Genomic DNA, 18247 nt, shown 5'->3' with positions numbered 1-18247 from the left:
GATTATCTGGTGATTCCACTAGAACAAAGGTAGGGGCAGATATTTCTGAAGGGGAAGGACTAGAAAGTGAAAAAAGAATGTGGGTTCCGTCAGGTTAAGGACAGCAGGGTTCTCCCGAGTAGAATAGGTCCTAGGAGAAGGAGGGGAAAGAGAAGTGTTTCTTAGAGGCTATAGCTTTGTTTTGTTCTCTAAGCTTTTGCCTGCTTTTCGGGTACCTTTGGGATATGGCACAGGTCATCCTCTGAGATAGTCATCTTCCTAGGTTGAGACCACAGTGATGGAAAGAGCCCATAGAATTCGTAGGACATTATTTTAAAAATAAAATAGCTCCACTGCTTCCAGGAATGACTCTGCAACATAGGATAGGCTACCCTAATCGTATCCATATTTAGTACACCTTTTCTTAAAATTTAGAAGGACAAAGTTCAGAGATTTTCATTCTAACAGAGAATTTTCCAAAGTATAAGTTTCTAGTAGATGAAATGAGAAAAAAAAAACCGGTGTTATTTTGGGAGCCATTGTTCTTCCCTTAACTGGAGGAAAACGAGAAATGTCCTTAATTATAAATGGAATTGATAGATGATGATTTCCTAGTATAATCAGCTTGTGACAGGTGTGAGTCCATGGTCCATTTGTCAGAAATGGCCTGGAGCTGGCATGTTTGACTTAACTATTACCGAGTTCTGGGACGTTGGAGTGTAGGAAAACATTGTCTATACCTGTGAATAAGGCCTCAACCATCAGAATATTTTTAAAGAGAGCAGAAGCTGAGTTTGAACTGAATTCAAATTTCATGCCAGTTGCTAGAGAACTTTTGATTTAAGAAAACTGTTTTAATGTGGTTCTTCTAGGGCTTGTTGGAATATGTCTAAGACCTAGTTCCTGTCCGTACTGATTAAGTCTAGTGGTGGGGAAGACCTTAGAGAAACATAAATGGCTCTATGGAATCAAATGTTAAATTTTTATGCCAGGGGCAGCCCGGGTGGCGCAACGGTTTAGCGCCACTTTTGGTCCAGGCCATGATCCCGGAGTCCTGGGATCAAGTCCCACGTCGGGCTCCCTGTATGGAGCCTGCTTCTCCCTCTGCCTGTGTCTCTGCCTCTCTCTCGCTCTCTGTCTCTCTGTCTCTCATGAATAAATAAATAAAATCTTAAAAAAAAATTTTATGCCAGAAGTGTTCAAAGAATGGTTTGTGTGAGCTGGAATAATTAATGAAAACTGAAAACTTTCTGAGGGAAGAGTATTCTGTACTGAGCTATAAAGTATGGGAGTAGGATTGGGATCTCAGAAACAGAGGAGATAACAAAATTACGAAGGTGATAGTGAGTTGAGTGCATTCAGTGGACAGTAAAGAGACCCAGACAAGTCTGACTGGAGAGCAGGGTACATGGTGGGAAATAATGTTTGGTGAAGTTACAAGGGGCCTTTAAAAACTGGGAAAGGCACATTAAAACCACATTGAGATTCAATTACATAACCAACAAAATGGCTAAAATTAAAAATAGAATGTCAGGTATTGGGAGGAATGAAGTACAATTGAAATTTCCTTTTTTTTTTCTCTCTCTCTCTCATACTGGTGAATATATAAGATCCTTCAACCATTTTGAGAACTGTTTGGATAAAAATGTCCATAGCAGCTTTATTCATACTAACCCAAACTGCAAACAACTCTCATGTCTCATTAACAGGAGAGTAGATAAACCATAATGTGTTTACACAGTGGAATACTACGGAGCAGTGAAGAATGGATTAGTAATCCCACTCATAGGCATTATGTCAACCAAAGAATCAGACACTAAAGAGAATATGCTGACTGATGAGTCACTGAACTCTATCTCTGAAACTAATAATACACTATATGTTAATTAATTTAATTTAAATTTAAAAAAGAATATGCTATATGAGTCTATTTATATGAACTTAAAGAACAGACAAAATTAATCATTGGTTATATAAGTTAAAATGGCACTTACCTTGGGGAAGTGTTGGTTATTGATTGCAGAGGATCCAGGGAACCTCAGGAGTCCTGGAAATGTTTCATATATTAATCTAAATGGTAGTTATATGAGTATAAGTGTATGTGAAAAGTTGAATAGAGTTGTATGTTTCAAATTAGTCCACTTTACATACTTACTGAATATGTTACATCTTAGTAAAAAAGTGAGAATAATAAATTAAGTTTCAGAGTTTAGTTTTGTTGTGGGAGGTAATACGGAGGAAGCATTATGGAATCTTCAATAGGAAATGACTTGAAGAAACTAGTGCTTCTAAAATTATTCATCCTCTAATGATATGGAGACTAGAACAGTGTTCAGGTCAGCTGTCATATCTAGTCAAATATAGTGCTAGATGTCATAGGAGAGACAAAATAACCATGACATGGTCCTTATCCTTAAGAATTTAAGTCTTTTGGAGGAGACAAATTATTTGAAACCCAGAAAGTTACAGTGATAAATGCTTGATTTGTGGGGGTATGGAAATACCACTGAAATCAGATCTGAGTTCAACTCCTAGTTCTGCCATTTGTTAGTTTTCTGACTTCAGTCAAGTTATTTATTTCCTTGAATGTTGGTTTCCTTATCTGTAAAATAGGAATAATATCTGCTACTTTTGTTGAAAAGATTCAGAGATGTGATATTCAAAGATTATAGTACAATGCAGTAGACATTTAGTAAATGTTCCCTTTTCTTAAACCCTGTACTTGTACAGCGATACATATTTTTTTTAAAACAATGTATCACCTTCATTTAGATCATGGTTCTTGCACTTATTTGCTATGTGGCCTTAGGCAGTTTACTTAATCTCTCAATCTTTTAGGAAGAAAAAATGGGAAGGGAGATTATACCTTAAGAGAGAGTTACGAGAATTAAAAGAACCTAGCGGATATGCAGTATCTAGCACAAAAGCACGCTAAATAAATATAAGAACCATTTCTCTTGTATGTAATGGAGTATACAAATGTGTAGTACAGGGACACTTGAGTGGCTTAGTGGTTAAGTGTCTGCCTTCGGCTCAGGTTGTGATCCCAGAGTCCTAGGATCGAGTCCCACATCGGGCTCCCTGCATGCAGCCTGCTTCTCCCTCTGCCTGTGTCTCTGCCTCTCATGAATAAATAAATAAAATCTTAAAAAAAAATGTGTAGTACAAATAATGCAGGTAATAAGTGATGAAATTGAATCAGGGTAGTAACTGTGGGGTGGAAGAAGAAGCTGATCTTGTTATATTTTTAAAAGATACAGCAAATTTGTTATAGCAGAAGAAGCCTTTCTATACTGTGACCTTTTATAAGGTATCTCTGTATGCCTCTATTTTTGTCTTTTTATAAGATGAAAATAATACAAAATATATCCTTGGATTGTAATGATGCTAACTTGAAGGTGTGACATCATTAAAAACTATGGTAGGGTCTCAACCCAAAAAGTGGTATCTTCCCTTGAAAGTTATTCCAAGCTCCAACTGAAAAGTGAATGCCTTTTCTATGAGTGGAGACCCCGTCACAATCAAAGGAAAACCTAGATACCTAAAGGGAAGAAAATCCGTTTATGATATGTGTCATTATTTGTCACTTGAAATATAATCAGCAGAGTAGCAACCCAGGTCTTGTTGGGTATCAGTGGTGAGTGGTTTCTTGACTAAAGTTTAATTTGCAGGGCAAATACTAAGTACTGAATATTAACATTTCAGAATTGTATTGTTCAGTGTTTATGAACTCACAAGTCAACTGATATCAAATCCTGGACCTCAACCTTCAAATTTCTGGAACAATATTAGATTTCCTGTGAAACTTCTAGCTTGATTTAGCTGCTAATTTCTCGTGTTTCCCAAGCTTGAGGAAAGCAAAGAGGTAAAACGTAAGGCTTTTCCCCAGCCATTGCTCACTTGTCCTTCTCCTTTCTTCCAGATATTCCGAGTGGTGTGCATTTGTTTGGGTAATCCACCAGAGACATTCACCTGGGAGTATCGAGACAAAGATAAAAATTATCAGAGGATTGGTCCCATAACACCATTGGAGTTTTACAGGGAACATGTCAAGCCACTCTTCAATATGGAAAATAAGGTTGGAGACTGGCACTGGCAGCCACTGGCTATTTATTTTCAAATACCTGTTGACTACAAGGAAAGGTCTAAGATTCTTTGCTTGGTCATCAAACTAGACACTGAACAAACTTTTTTCTCCTTTCCTTTGAGGTATTTTATATATGTAATGATAAAGTTGGTCATCTGAGGATCTGTCATCTTTCCCCAGTGCTCCTCTTCGGAGACTTTTCTAACTAAAGGCCAGCGGTCAGTTTAATTCCCACACGCTCCTCCAGTTTGGTCCCAGAATTATTCAAGGTGCAAGCCAATGAAAGGAGATGAAGTGTTTCTCACCATGAGTTCCGAGCATCTCTGTACCATGTGCCTCACTGGGGACTTTCTCATAGAAAGGAGCGCTGTCCTTAAAGCACTGTTCTCTTCAGGTTTTTCCTGTTCTCTTCAGGTCTTCTCCAGCTAACTAGCAAGATGATCAGAGCCTCTTACTCTATTGGCATTTCGACCCTCTTACAAGTGGCTTTGTTTTAGGAGTGGAAACTCAGCTTGGTTGCTGTGTTGCCAGGAGTTGAGCCTGTCTTGTAATGTGAGGGCAGGAGTCTTATAGTGACAGGATCTCTATCTTGCCATATTCAGGGCATACAATTCGTCAGAATTAGTTTGGAGGTAGTTCTAGTAGGAAAAACAATTAGATGCAGCTCCCAAAGGGTGTCCCTTGCACTAACTAGGTTATGCAAGAATCTCTCTTCACATGACTTTGCCACCTTTTGTTTCTTTGTTATTTAACAATGTATTTGTAGTGTTTTATTCTTGTAGGCAGAAATGATGAGTTTGATGCCCATGTATGAATATAGAGGAAAGGTGTCTGCTTGTTTGACATTCCTGGTTTTATGTTCTAATCAACATGCATTAATCTCAATAGGTTTGTTTAGTGAATGACCCTCGGCCGCAGCACAAGTACAACAGAGTTTACACAGTGGACTACTTAAGCAATATGGTTGGCGGGAGAAAAACTCTCTATAACAACCAGCCCATTGACTTCTTGAAAAAGATGGTTGCTGCCTCCATCAAAGATGGAGAGGTTGGTGTCTTTTCTGGGTCTTCCTCATTGGGGTTAAAATTTCTTCTCTACTTATTTGATGTAATAGGCAGGCAGGATTTATGTTGACTCTTTTATCTTCTTTCCTCTGTTTCTAGGCTGTGTGGTTTGGCTGTGATGTTGGAAAACACTTCAGTGGCAAGCTGGGCCTCAGTGACATGAATGTGTGAGTACAAGAGATTTAAAATAGAAAATCATCTGTGGGCTATTGCTGTTGGATTGCACTCTTGGTATGAAATGACTTAGCTGAGGTTCACCCAAAGATGAAGGTTGGCCTGAGGGCGGTTCTATCTTTTTCCATCTTTTTTTTTTTTTTTAAGATTTTATTTATTTATTCATGAGAGACACACAGAGAGAGAGAGAGAGGCAGAGACACAGGTCAAGGGAAAAGCAGGCTCCATGCAGGGAGCCCATTGTGGGCCTCGATCTCGGGACCCCAGGATCACACAAAGGCAGGCGCCAAACCGCTTAGCAACCCAGGGATCCCCCCTATCTTTTCCATCTTGTAGAGTTTGAGGACTTACTGCATAAGCTCCACATATGTATATGCTCTAACCTGGGAAGTCAATATCATACTTCATATCTGAGTTGAAATTATTGCATGTTCCTAAAAAACTATCCTATATGAGAAAAGCACTTTCATTATTATTATTATTTTTTAAAGATTTCATTTATCTATTCATGAGAGACACAGAGAGAGAGGTGCAGAGACACAGGCAGAAAGAGAAGCAGGTTCCATGCAGGGAGCCCAACGTGGGACTCAATCCCGGGTCCCCAGGATCATGCCTTGGGCCAAAGGCAGCGCTAAACCACTGAGCCACGAGGGCCGCTGAGAAAAGCACTTTTAAAAAAGAATTGATTACTGTGTAAATCTGCTCAGTACATTTGAGGTGCGATGAAAGGTTTTCTACACACTTCTTGTTTGCTATTTCTTCCTCCTTAACTACTTCTCCTACTTTGATGCCTTATATATTTTGTCTTTATGGCAACTAGAACTAATTTATGTGCATACTTTAAAGCATGCCTCCTGTTTGCTTATGGCAGAGAAGGTTCATTTGCTAACTAAATCATACAGAATTCTCTATTATGCCCCTTTATGGTTTCTTATTGTTACTTTTAAGAAGTTGAGTAAATAATTTGACATTTAACAACAGAGAAGAGAAATCTGCTAAAAGAGAGAATTCATGATTTTTTAAACTTTGACAGATATTCTCTAATCTTTTTGACATTATTTAAATTTTACTGTCAGCAGTGGTCTAAAGGAGTTCAGAAACTGAATGGTTCAGCTCAGAAGAGATTTTTTTTTTAGAGTGGGAGGGGCTGGGAGGGGCAAAGGGAGAGAGAATCTTATGTAGGCTCCACACCCAGCATGAGACCAATGAGGGGCTCAATCTCATGACCCTGAGATCATGACCTGAGCTGAACCACCCAGGCACCCCAGAAGAGACCATTTTTAAAAGAGGTTACTTCAAAAAAAAATTTTTTTTTGAGGTTTTCTTGCCAAATGATCATCACAAACTTGTCAGCCTTTGAGATGGGAAATTTGTTGACTTCATATTTTCCTCAGTACTCTTGCCACACATAGAGAATGGAATCCCATTGAAAGACCAAATTCTGGATCCCTGGGTGGCTCAACGTTTAGCCCCTGCCTTCGGCCCAGGGCGTGATCTGGGGTCCCCAGATCGAGTCCCATGTCGGGCTCCCTGCATGGAGCCTGCTTCTCCCTCTGCCTGTGTCTCTGCTCACGCTCTCTCTCTCTCTCTCTTTCTGTCTCTCTGTGTCTCTCCTGAATAAATAAATAAAATCTTAAAAAAAAAAAAGAAAAGAAAGACCAAATTCTGCATGTGTACCATATTCTCTGAAGAGCCACAGCTCATATTTGGACTGTAGAACTCCTTCAGTGTCTTTTATGTTCCTTTTGCAACCAGAAGTCAGTTTTCCCCATGATTATACTGTCCTTATTTTGTACTACCATGCTTTTTTACAGCTATGATCATGAGTTAGTGTTTGGTGTCTCCTTGAAGAACATGAATAAAGCTGAGAGGCTGACTTTTGGTGAGTCACTTATGACCCACGCCATGACCTTCACCGCTGTCTCAGAGAAGGTATGACCCTCAGCATGCTTACTGCAGTGTTTGCCCAGATGGACCTACGTTCTCCTGTAGACTGTTATCCAACAGATCTTCATTCATGTGATTTCTGTTAAAAGTTAGCTTCCAGGCAAGACATTGTACATGCGTCACTTGGGGTTTGGCTGCATGCTCAGAGGTAATAAAAATAGGAACTTTCCATGAGGAGTAAAATTTGGGTCAAACGGGAGTAAGGAAGTAACAGCTTTTCTGTGACTTTGGAAGTTCTTGATTTGAAGAGAAAACCTGAGGGAAAAGATAACTTCTATTTATAAGTAATTAAAATGTACCCTGAAAGTGTTCATATCTTGATGACTTATGTTTTCAGACTTACCTTCTTTTCATTTGTCATTCAGATTCTTCTGCAATAAAATGTCAATACAATAATTTGTGGACTCCTTGCCCATTACAGGATTTATACAGAGCTATTCAGAAAATTGGATGTGAAGTATTTAGAATTTCCTATGAAATACTCTGAATAGTAGTATCACTATTTCTGGAACCATGTATTGGAAACAATAACTGAAATTTTATCTTTCATAAATAAGCTTTCCCATTTCTAGGCTGTAGAGTATATATTTCACTCCTGTGCTCAGGGATCATGGGAAGAAAAGACTTAAAACTACTTTAATTCTTTACCACCACAAGCAAAAGTGTTCTTTTTCCAGCCAAATTACTGGAAAGAAAGTTAAAGAGTAACTACCTTGATATTAGAAGCAAAGTGTTAGAAGGAACTTTTCGTAAAATACTTTAAGAAATAGAACAAAATACCAAAGTAAGTAAAATACTAAAATACTTAGAATAAAATATTAAGTGGCTTTTATTTATTTATTTTTAAGATTTTCTTTTATTATTATTCATTTATTCATGAGAGAGACAGAGACATAGGCAGAGAGAGAAGCAGGCTCTCCACAGGGAGCCTGATGCAGGACTTGATCCAGGACCCTGAGATCACAACCTGAGCCAAAGGCAGATGGTCAACCAATCGCTGAGCTACCCAGGTGTCCCTTAAGTGGTTTATATTTATATATTTGGATCTACCATATTGTAAAATTCAGTGTATGTATAATATACTCAAATTATTTAGAGAATTATTAAAAAAACAAAAATAAATGAAAAACCAATATTTTCCAGGAGAGGTTCAGCTTTTTATCATTTTCCATCTCTATTATACTCCTAATTTTCAGAAATAAAAATCATACACACCATGTCATTTCCTCTGAAACTTCCATTCTTTGATTGGTATGGCTTATTAACGTGCCATTTTTTTCCTCAGGGAAATGGAGCTACTTTATGTGCTAACAGTATAAAGATGAATTTATGTTATCATAACTGGAATTCTATATTGAGATCTCTCTGATCCCGCCACTTTGTGTTTTTGGCTACCAATACTAGTTTGCACTACATTTGAATAATTATGCAAAAGGTAAATGGTAGTAGCTATATTCTAGGTTATTTTTCTTGGTTGCTGATTTCTTGGAATCTGTGTTGGAGGTCCAGGTATTATGCCATCTTTGTAGATGACACAGAGAACAGCTCTATCTAGGTCATGCAGGCAAAGGAAAGAAGAGGAATCAACTGCAGACTCATAGTAAATGACCTTAGGTGGTATAGATTCTAACGGTGATATTTAAAAGGAAAGTAAAAATGTACTACAATGGGGAAGTAGAAAACCAAAACAGACATCTGGTAGGCTAGCCCAAAATGTATAGTTTAATTGTTGTTGTTGTTGTTGTTGTTTTTTAAGATTTTATTTATTCATAGAGACAGAGAGAGAGAGAGGCAGAGACACGGGCAGAGGGAGAAGCAGGCTCCATACAGGAAGCCTGAAGTGGGACTCGATCCTGGGTCTCCAGGATCACACCCCAGGCTGCAGGCGACACTAAACTGCTGTGCCAACGGGGCTGCCCTAATTATTTGGTTTTGAAGGTACCTGGGGCCAAGATTAAGGGGTAGGACAGATAAGGGTGTTTGAAACTTGTTAGTTTGATAGTTGGCTATTTCTGAGACTGAAAATTATTGAGAGCTAAGAAAAGAGTAGAGTTAGATCCCATGTAGATGAGACTCATGCAGTTATATGCAAGTGGGAGTTGACAGATGAAATCATTAGGGGCCAGAGCTCTTCTCAAAGCTTTGAGTTGTTTTGACATCAGCAAATGCCCTGGGTAAATGTAAAAGAAAAAAGTCTTTTCCCAAATGGAGCCTTCCTCTTGTCCCTCTCTGTGTTACTATGGTAAAGGTTATAAATGAAGGTTATCATGATAACTATCATTGTTCTTTTAAGAAGATTATAATTGAGTTTATTTTATTAATGAAGATAGAAGAGGGAGAACAATAGAAGAACTGTCTGGATTTTGTTTTATGAAAAGTCTTTTTACTTTTGCTTTGCCATTTAATCTCTATTGTATTAAATTCCATATTTATGTAACTGAATCAATAAAAGCACACATTTGGGGAATATCATTACTTGGTTGCACTGAGTAGAAAATTAGTATGATGAGAATGTGTTTGTTTTCTTTTAAAACTCTGACCAGGTCTTAGAGTCATTTCTAAGATGAATACAGTAGGAAGCCTTTACAGAGACTGCTGATTGGTTAAAAGCAAGGGTACCTGGGTTCAGATGGTGTTGACCACTTTTAGTAATTTGATATTTCATATTGTCAGCCAAGTAGCACTTTAATATGTTTATTTTTAGCATCGAATATAAAGGAGAAAATAGTATTTGTTGTTAGGTTTATTGCATTTTTACTCCCAAGAGAGTTAAACACCACTTTTATTAGATCCCCTTAGTTATAGTAAAGAATATATGGCCCTGATCATGTATATCATGGCTGTATAGAGAAGGCTATTTCTTCTGAGTGGCTGAAGAAGAGCTGAAATTATATGATACTTCAGCAGGAGGGATCTGTTTCAGACTATACACTGTTATCCACTCTTTTGCAGGATGATCAGGATGGTGCATTTGTGAAATGGAGAGTGGAGAATTCATGGGGTGAAGATCATGGCCACAAAGGTGAGCTTAGTCTAACAATGCTAACTCAGGGTGACTGGAGTTTTCACTACTCTCTGCCTCCTAAGAAATATGGGTAAAAGCTGCTCTGGTGTAGAGCATTTTTTTAGTAATTAGTCCATTGCATAGACTATTGCACAGAAAACCTGAGGATCTCGTTTGCCCCCTTGATCTCTGACCGACATGGTATGCCTGAACCCCCAAGTTGATTCTGAGACCAGTATGTGCTGGTCTTCATTGTAAATCATGCTGACCCTACCAAACCTCTTTGTACCAAAACCACTTGACCAGTGAGAAGGTTGAATTCCCTTTGCCAGGATGCTTTCCTATAATACATCTGGTGTATTTTCATCTACTGCACAAACTTTCTAGAAAGTCAGAACCTTCTTAATGGGAGAATGGGATTGGCAAGAAACCTTAAGCATTTGTTGGAGTCTCCTTAGAAGTTGTGAAGTCCAAAGAACAAAGGAATGCTCTGGTTACCATTTAGAACTATTCTATTCTGACAAATCAATACCCAGGCAGAAGTCTTAAGGAGATTATAGTGATTGGGCTAAAAGCTAACAGTTGTAATATATGAGTCGTAGAAAAGTAAAAAAGCACATATATAAGCAAAATGAAGAAAATAAAAATTTAAAGTAATCCTATCACCCAGAGATCACCATCAATTAACAGCTTAGGGTATATTCTTGCAAATTTTTGAGACCCTACTTTTCTTTTTTTTTTTTTTTTAATTTTTTTTTTTTTTTTTTTTTATTTATGATAGTCACACAGAATGAGAGAGAGAGGCAAAGACACAGGCAGAGGGAGAAGCAGGCTCCATGCACCGGGAACCCGACGTGGGATTCGATCCCGGGTCTCCAGGATCGCGCCCTGGGCCAAAGGCAGGCGCCAAACCGCTGCGCCACCCAGGGATCCCGAGACCCTACTTTTCAAGACAGTTTTTCATAGTTTAGATAAAAGCCTTTTAAGCTATTTTTTTTTTGTATTGTTTTTTAAAAAATTTTATTGGGATCCCTGGGTGGCGCAGCGGTTTGGCGCCTGCCTTTGGCCCAGGGCGTGATCCTGGAGACCCGGGATCGAATCCCACGTCGGGCTCCCAGTGCATGGAGCCTGCTTCTCCCTCTGCCTATGTCTCTGCCTCTCTCTCTCTCTCTCTCTCTCTCTCTCTCTCTCTCTGTGACTATCATAAAAAAAAATTAAAAAAAAAGATTTTATGTATTTGTGCGTGCACGAGAGAGAAAGAGAGAGAGAGAGAAGGAGCAGAGGGAGGGGCCAAGGGACAGAAAAGGCAAACTCCCCGCTAAGCAGGGAGCCTGATGTGGGACTTGATTCTGGGATTCCGGGATCATGACCTGAACCGAAGGCAGATGTTTGACTGACTGAGTCACCTAGGAGCTGCAAGGTGTTTTTATGCTTTAAGTTTTACGGTTTCTAACCCAAAGTGGCAACCACCATAGAGTATTATACAAGTGAGCGTGTATATTCACTTGTGTTGGTGGTATTTTGTAGCAGCTCTTTCCTAGAGTCCATATTCTTAACATTTAGCCAGTGGATTCTGACTAGGAAAAATGCAAAATGAAAATGAAAAATGAAAAATGAAAAACAGCTTATTAGACTAGCTAGAAGACTGAGAAGAAGTAGGTAGGAAATCGAGTGAGATACTAAAACGTTTGGAATCAAACTTCATTATACATCCCACCAACCAAGAATCAGCCAGAAATTTCCTTACTAAAAGAGAAAAAGAAAATAGAAATCTCAGCAACTCTTTCTGTTACCTATTTAGATAGTGGTTTCCCAGTTGTGTTTTTTAGTATTTCCAATGGTAAGAGGTAGAAGAGGAGGAGTGTAGAGGTTTGGAGGTGAACACATGGGACATCAGTCATTTTTATTTGAAAACTGCTATTTTAGAAATTAACCTGAGCTTTGAACTTGACTTGAGTATGCTGTGATTCAGCAGCACAGGCCAAAACCTGAAAGCCATATAATTTGTCATTCCCAGTCTTTTCATCTCCCCGTGATGTGATCCTTGTGAATTTTGGCTGACTATCCTTGGGATCTGCTGTGAAACTCAGCAGCTCAGTGTTTCTGTATAAACAAATACAAGTGCTATTCGTGCATTTCTATTCATCAGCAATTGGGTGTACCCCTTCTGTGATTTCTGCAATTGTTTTATGGTTATATGGTGCTTGTTATATTATGAATTAAAGTACAGTATATTTTAAAATTAGCAATTCCTTATATGATGAGTTTTAAGACAAATACACATTGGGATCAGGTGGAGAAGGGTAGAAAGCTTAACAAACCTAGCAGAAAGATTAAGATAACTCATGATATAGTTACATCTGCAAATTGGTAGTAAAGAAATGAAGGCAAAGGGATAGCTTGTCTTGAATTGGAAGGATTTGATATTTGTAATATTTTATTTTATTATTTTATTTTATTAAAGATTTGTATTTATGTATTCACGAGAGACACACAGAGAGAGGCAGAGACACAGGCAGAGAGAGAAGCAGGCTCCATGCAGGGAGCCTGATGTGGGACTCGATCCCGGGACCCCAGGATCACACCCTGGGCTGAAGGCAGTTGCTCAACCACTGAGCCACCCAGGCGTCCCAATATTTGTAACATTTTAAAACATAAGATATTGCTTCATATGCACTTCTGTAGCTTCTGTTTCATTTTTGGTCTAATTTGGTCCCTGTAATTGGGATTGTTATCATAAAGGTTAGTGCTTAGGAAATGGCCTAAGTTATGGTTTAGATGAGCCTGGATCTTTTGGCTTCCTTCTATGATATTTTTTCCATCTGTAACAGTGACTCGGTTTATAGATTAGTAGTATGTATTTTGTTAGTGTCAGCCTGCCAATAACCAATGTTGTGGCTCAATAAGTCCTTGTGGTTTTTATTTGATTGCAAGATGCCCTTCAGCAATAACCATCAGGAAATTTTGAAAAAATAAAGGTTTATTGCTTACAGAACCTGGAAATTACACAGCTCACCTGGAGCCAACACATCAGTGTTATAGGTAGACAGAGAGCATGCACATGCCTGGAGTTATGCTTTAATGGGAGTTGAGGGTGGGAGACTGGGGTTTCGTGGGTTCACTGTTTATTGGTGAATTTAAAACATAAGAGCAGGAACTTAAAGTGTGGGAAGAGAAGAAGCAAGTGGCCTAAATGGTCAGTTACCAAAATCAACTAGGATCTCCAAAACAAAGGAGCCTCAGTGGAAGGAGGTGGCCTGGCTCTTTATGTAGTCATGTGGCTGGCAGTGTGTTTATTTGAGATAGCCATCTCTGCAGTGAATGTCTTAGCAATCAAAGCTTAAGTCAGGCCCTTGCATTACAAAAAAAGAAAGAAAAACAATTCTCAGGTTTTACACTACACAGTTATATCCATTTAAGATAGAATAAACACTTGTTAAGTCAGGCAAATGTTCTGTTTGCAGTGTAAGTTATTGAATTTACTTTGAACCTAAATACCATTTGTTTGTTTGTTTGTTTGTTTATTTATTTATTTATTTGAGCAAGAGTGCAAGGGGGAAGGGCAGAGGGAGAGAGAATCCCAAGCAGACTCTGTGCCAGCTTGAGAGCCAACTCGGGGCTCGATCCCAAGATCACAACCCCTGCCAAAACCAAGAGTTGGATGCTTAATGGCCTGCACCACCAAGATGTGCCCCTAAATACCTACTCTTAAAGAAGATTCTGGGCCACTTAGTTATTTTTTTTTTCCCCAATCAACTGTACCTCTTTACTACTACTCAATAAAAATTTTATTTTTGCTAATTTAGTAATTCCATTATATTGAGAGAACTGAGGTCTTATTCACCCTGTAATCTGCCTGTAATCCTTCTTGATGAAATCTTCAGCTATCTAATGAAGATTAAACTAACTTTTTTGTTCTTGAATAACTGAGCAAAGCATTTCAGTAGAGCAAAAAGATATGAGCTAATTGGGGGTAGGGGGTAGTTCTCAAAGCCAAAATAAATTATTTTCATGTATTTTTTAGTAATTTTTTTGGGGGGGAGGGCAGGCAAAGGGAGAGGGAGAGAAAATCTTAAGCAGGTTCCACACTTAACATGGAGCCCAACTCAGGGCTTGGGGTTTGATCTCATAACACTGAGATCATGACGAGCCAATTAAGAGTCGGTGGCTTAACTGAGCCACCCAGGCCCCCCTTAGCAATGTTACTTTTTACTTAACAGTAAGGAAAGAAAGAAAACAGTATCTAACTTACTAATTAGCACACTTGGCCTGACCTTAGGAGAGTATGTGTAGTATGTTATTATGCTGGTGATACACATTCATCCCAGCAAGGCCCTCCTGTCTGTCATCCTGGTGTACATTGACCAGCATATGTGAGGCAGAACCTTTGTGCTCTCTCAGGAGACAAAACAATCTTAAGCAGCATTGCTGGGATTGTTTCTGTAGATAACATTGTTAACCGTTTGTTTCTATTCTATTTCTGCCTGTTAAGATTGATGGTTTCTGAAAAAGCAGTGTAGATATAAACACAGCAGAGATAATTAGGCATGCTGCCCTTGCCCTTTGCCCACTCCTGGCTTTGGTCTTCCCCATTGGTCATGTTCATGGCCTTTCTTTCCCAGAGATGATGAAGTAAATCGAATAACCTGTTTACCAAAATGGACAAAAGTACCTTCTGACCCCAAGAGATGTAAAAGGAGAAATTAATTCTGGTCATACTGGGTCCCTTGGGTTACTTCCTTTTGGTGAAGTCCAGCATTCTTAGCTGAACTGAAATTGGACCACATGTCTAACATGTTGTTTTACCAACATGGCTTTCTTCTTTCACTTGCTTCTTAAAATACTTGGCTGTGCATTTTGTACATTAATGGATCACAACAAAATGGAGGGGCTCAGTCATTAAAGCATCTGACTCTTGATCTTGGGTTGTGAGTTCAAGCCCCACATTAGATATAAAGATTACTTTAAAAATTAGAATCTTAAAAAAAAATTGATTTCACAACTGGATGAGGGAAGAGACCTTGGGACTTGTTACATTGTCTTTCATTTTGAAAAGTCAGTAGGCTTATTTGTTAGAGTAAAATAGTTTGGTAAAACATTTAAGAATTTAAAAATAGAATAGCCTTCAGTGCTTCTCTCAGTTAGTAAGTCACTTGAAAAGAGTATACTGTAAACCAAAATAAGCTGCAGGTCATCTAGCTAATAAGTGATGGAGCCAGAATTATAATCCAGACAGTCTGATGCCAAGAGCCTGTTTTTTTAACCACTAAACTTTGCTTCCTCTCAGTTTCTCTGTCCTAACAGCATGAAGTCTACTCATGGAAACAACAGATCAGTTCATGATCTTTGGTGATCAGAAACTAGTGGTTGGGGGATATATAAAAGTATAAAGGATCTGGAGACATCATGTAAATGTGCCATGCCAGGGGAAGGGGCCCGAGGAGCACCATTATGGCTAGGGATCTGAATGAGTAGGGAGGGATGGGATATCTTGTGAGGTTTATGTTCAGATACAACACATTGTGCGTTGGGCAAGTAAAAAACTTTAACCACCTATAACTTCCCAGAATTATTGTGTCCATGCTGCTTTATATTTTTTTAACTTATTATCATGCATAATTTCAAGTACATATAAAGTAAACAGAATAGTATTAAGGAACCTCCCATGTGCCTGTCATCCAAATTCAATAACTATCAAATTCTGGCATGCGTGTAATAAAGTGTTTCTGATAGTCAATAAATTGAATTCTTGGATGGTCTTCCTAGTGAACCAGTGTCATTATGGAACTTCTTTATGGTTGATTCACTTAATCATGAGATGTATTCTAGTTTTAAAGTCTGATACAGCAGAATTCTGAACATGGAATTATCATAGCAAAGTTCTCAATGTTCATTTAGTCTGGTTTCTTAATATGCTACATAATACAACCATTGAGTGAGGATAGGGAGAATATTATTTTCTAAATCTGCAGTGGTTACTGCAGAAAAGAAAATATATTTTTTTTAAGATTTTATTTTTTTTAAGTGATCTGTATACCCAGCAAGGGGTTTGAACTCACAACCCCAAGATCAGGAGTCACATGTTGTACCAACTGAGCCAGCCGGGTGCCCCAGAAAATATTTTACTTACTTATTTTTAAGATTTTATTTATTCATGAGAAACACAGAGAGGCAGAAACACAGGCAGAGGGAGAAGCAGGCTCCCCACAGGGAGCCTGAAGTGGGACTCGATCTCAGGACTCCAAGATCATGCCCCAAGCTGAAGGCAGATGCTCAACTGCTGAGCCACTCAGGCATCCTGAAAATATTTCTTTTAAAAATTTTGTCTCTCCTAGTTTTTATTTTGAACCAAAATTAGTTTTTCATTTTTCAAATTGCTTTTGTGCCTTTCAGATGAACATCTAACATTTAAGGGGCGTCTGGGTGGGTTAGTTAAGTGTCTCCCTTCAGCTCAGGTCATGATCCCAGGGTCCTGGGGTTAAACCCCAGGTCAGGCTCCCTGCTTAGCTGAGAGTCTGCTTCTCCCTCTCCCTCTCCCTCTTCCTGCCGCTCCCCGTTTGTGTGTGTGTGCATGCGTGTGCACGCACTCTCTGTCTCTATTTCTGTGTCAAATAAATCTTTACAATTGTTTTTAACCCATATTCTTCATCTTTTCTTACAAATAGCCTCTCTGTTCCTTTCATTTTAGTGACATTTCCAGGCTTCTTTCTAAAAGAGAATGTCTTGATTTCCATCAAAGAGATGTTGCCATATTATATTAGAGATTTATCTGGAAAGAAATTTATGTGGTGATTCAGGTTATATCTGGACTTCTGCTGCTTCCTGAAAACTAGCCTCACCAGCCAAACTATACCATATGATTTTGGAGATAGTATGTCCAAAGCTAGGCAAAAAAATCCTATCCTTCATCTAATGTTATATTGTGAAACCAAAAGAGACAGTTACTACTTTCTTGATTATAGATCCTGGACAATAACTTAACTTTGTATAGTTTCACATTTCTCTATCAGTAACATGGAAAATTTCTGTTTCTTTATGACGTCCTACAGTTTGTTTATAGCCATCAAATGAAATAATATATGAGTGCATATTTCAAACTGTATGCTGCATACATATGTATGTAACTCTGAAGAGTTTAAGGAGTATTCCATATTTTTCTCAGAGGTACTCAGTATATATAGTTCATAGCATCTTTATAAGAACTCAAAATTTGTTGATGCATTTGTATTTCTTTTCCTCATGGCATGGAGGTAGAGTAACTCAGGATATGAGCATGGTTGATTATACCCAATGTTTTATGTGAAAAGCTGAAACTTATTAAGAGGTTTGACTTACTTGGATTATACTGTGTCAGAGATAAAATTGGGACTCTTTTTTTTTTCTCTCTCTCTCTCTCTTTTTTAAGGTTTTATTTATTTATTTATTCATGAGAGACACACAGAGAAAGAGAGAGATGCAGAAACACAGGCAGAGGGAGAAGCAGGCTCCTCGCAGGGAGCCTGATGTGGGACTCGAAACCGGGTCTCCAGGGTCATGCTTTGGGCCAAAGGTGGTGGTAAACTGCTGAGCCACCCGGGCTGCCCCTCCCCGCCCCTTTTTAAAGATTATTGGAGGGACGCCTGTGTGGCTCAGTGGTTTAGCATCTCCCTTTGGCTCAGGGCATGATCCTGGGTTCCTGGGATCGAGTCCCACATCAGGCTCCCTCTGGGGAGCCTGCTTCTCCAGAGAGTGAGTTTGCACATGCAAGTTGGGGGAGAGGCAGAGGGAGAGACTCTCAGGCACACTCCTCAAGCCCATCCCAAAGTTTAATGCCACAACCCATGAGATCATGACCTATGCTGAAACCAAGAGTTGATCACTTAACCAACTGAGCTATCCAGGTGCCCCGGGATTCAGATTTCTTAATTTGACAGAGACAGCTTCCCTAAAAATGTATATTACCTATAGAAGATAATGTAGTATATGCAGATCTGTTTGAGATTCAGTTTTGTA

At 38.8% G+C, this 18247-nt stretch overlaps 1 protein-coding gene across 1 annotated transcript in view; it reads left to right on the top strand.

The window, feature by feature from the left end:
* The window catches only part of BLMH (bleomycin hydrolase), a 48901-nt gene that overhangs the window by 20549 nt on the left and 10105 nt on the right, over positions 1–18247 (top strand). The window contains exons 7-11 of the mRNA XM_055325838.1: positions 3902–4057; positions 4955–5113; positions 5230–5297; positions 7119–7236; positions 10204–10273. Of these exons, the coding sequence (XP_055181813.1) occupies positions 3902–4057; positions 4955–5113; positions 5230–5297; positions 7119–7236; positions 10204–10273 (571 nt within the window). The remainder of the gene's footprint in view (positions 1–3901; positions 4058–4954; positions 5114–5229; positions 5298–7118; positions 7237–10203; positions 10274–18247) is intronic.

Source organism: Nyctereutes procyonoides, unplaced genomic scaffold, assembly GCF_905146905.1.
Source record: "Nyctereutes procyonoides isolate TBG_1078 unplaced genomic scaffold, NYPRO_anot_genome, whole genome shotgun sequence".
Classification (NCBI taxonomy): domain Eukaryota; kingdom Metazoa; phylum Chordata; class Mammalia; order Carnivora; family Canidae; genus Nyctereutes; species Nyctereutes procyonoides.
This window is presented reverse-complemented; position numbering and strand designations above follow the sequence as displayed.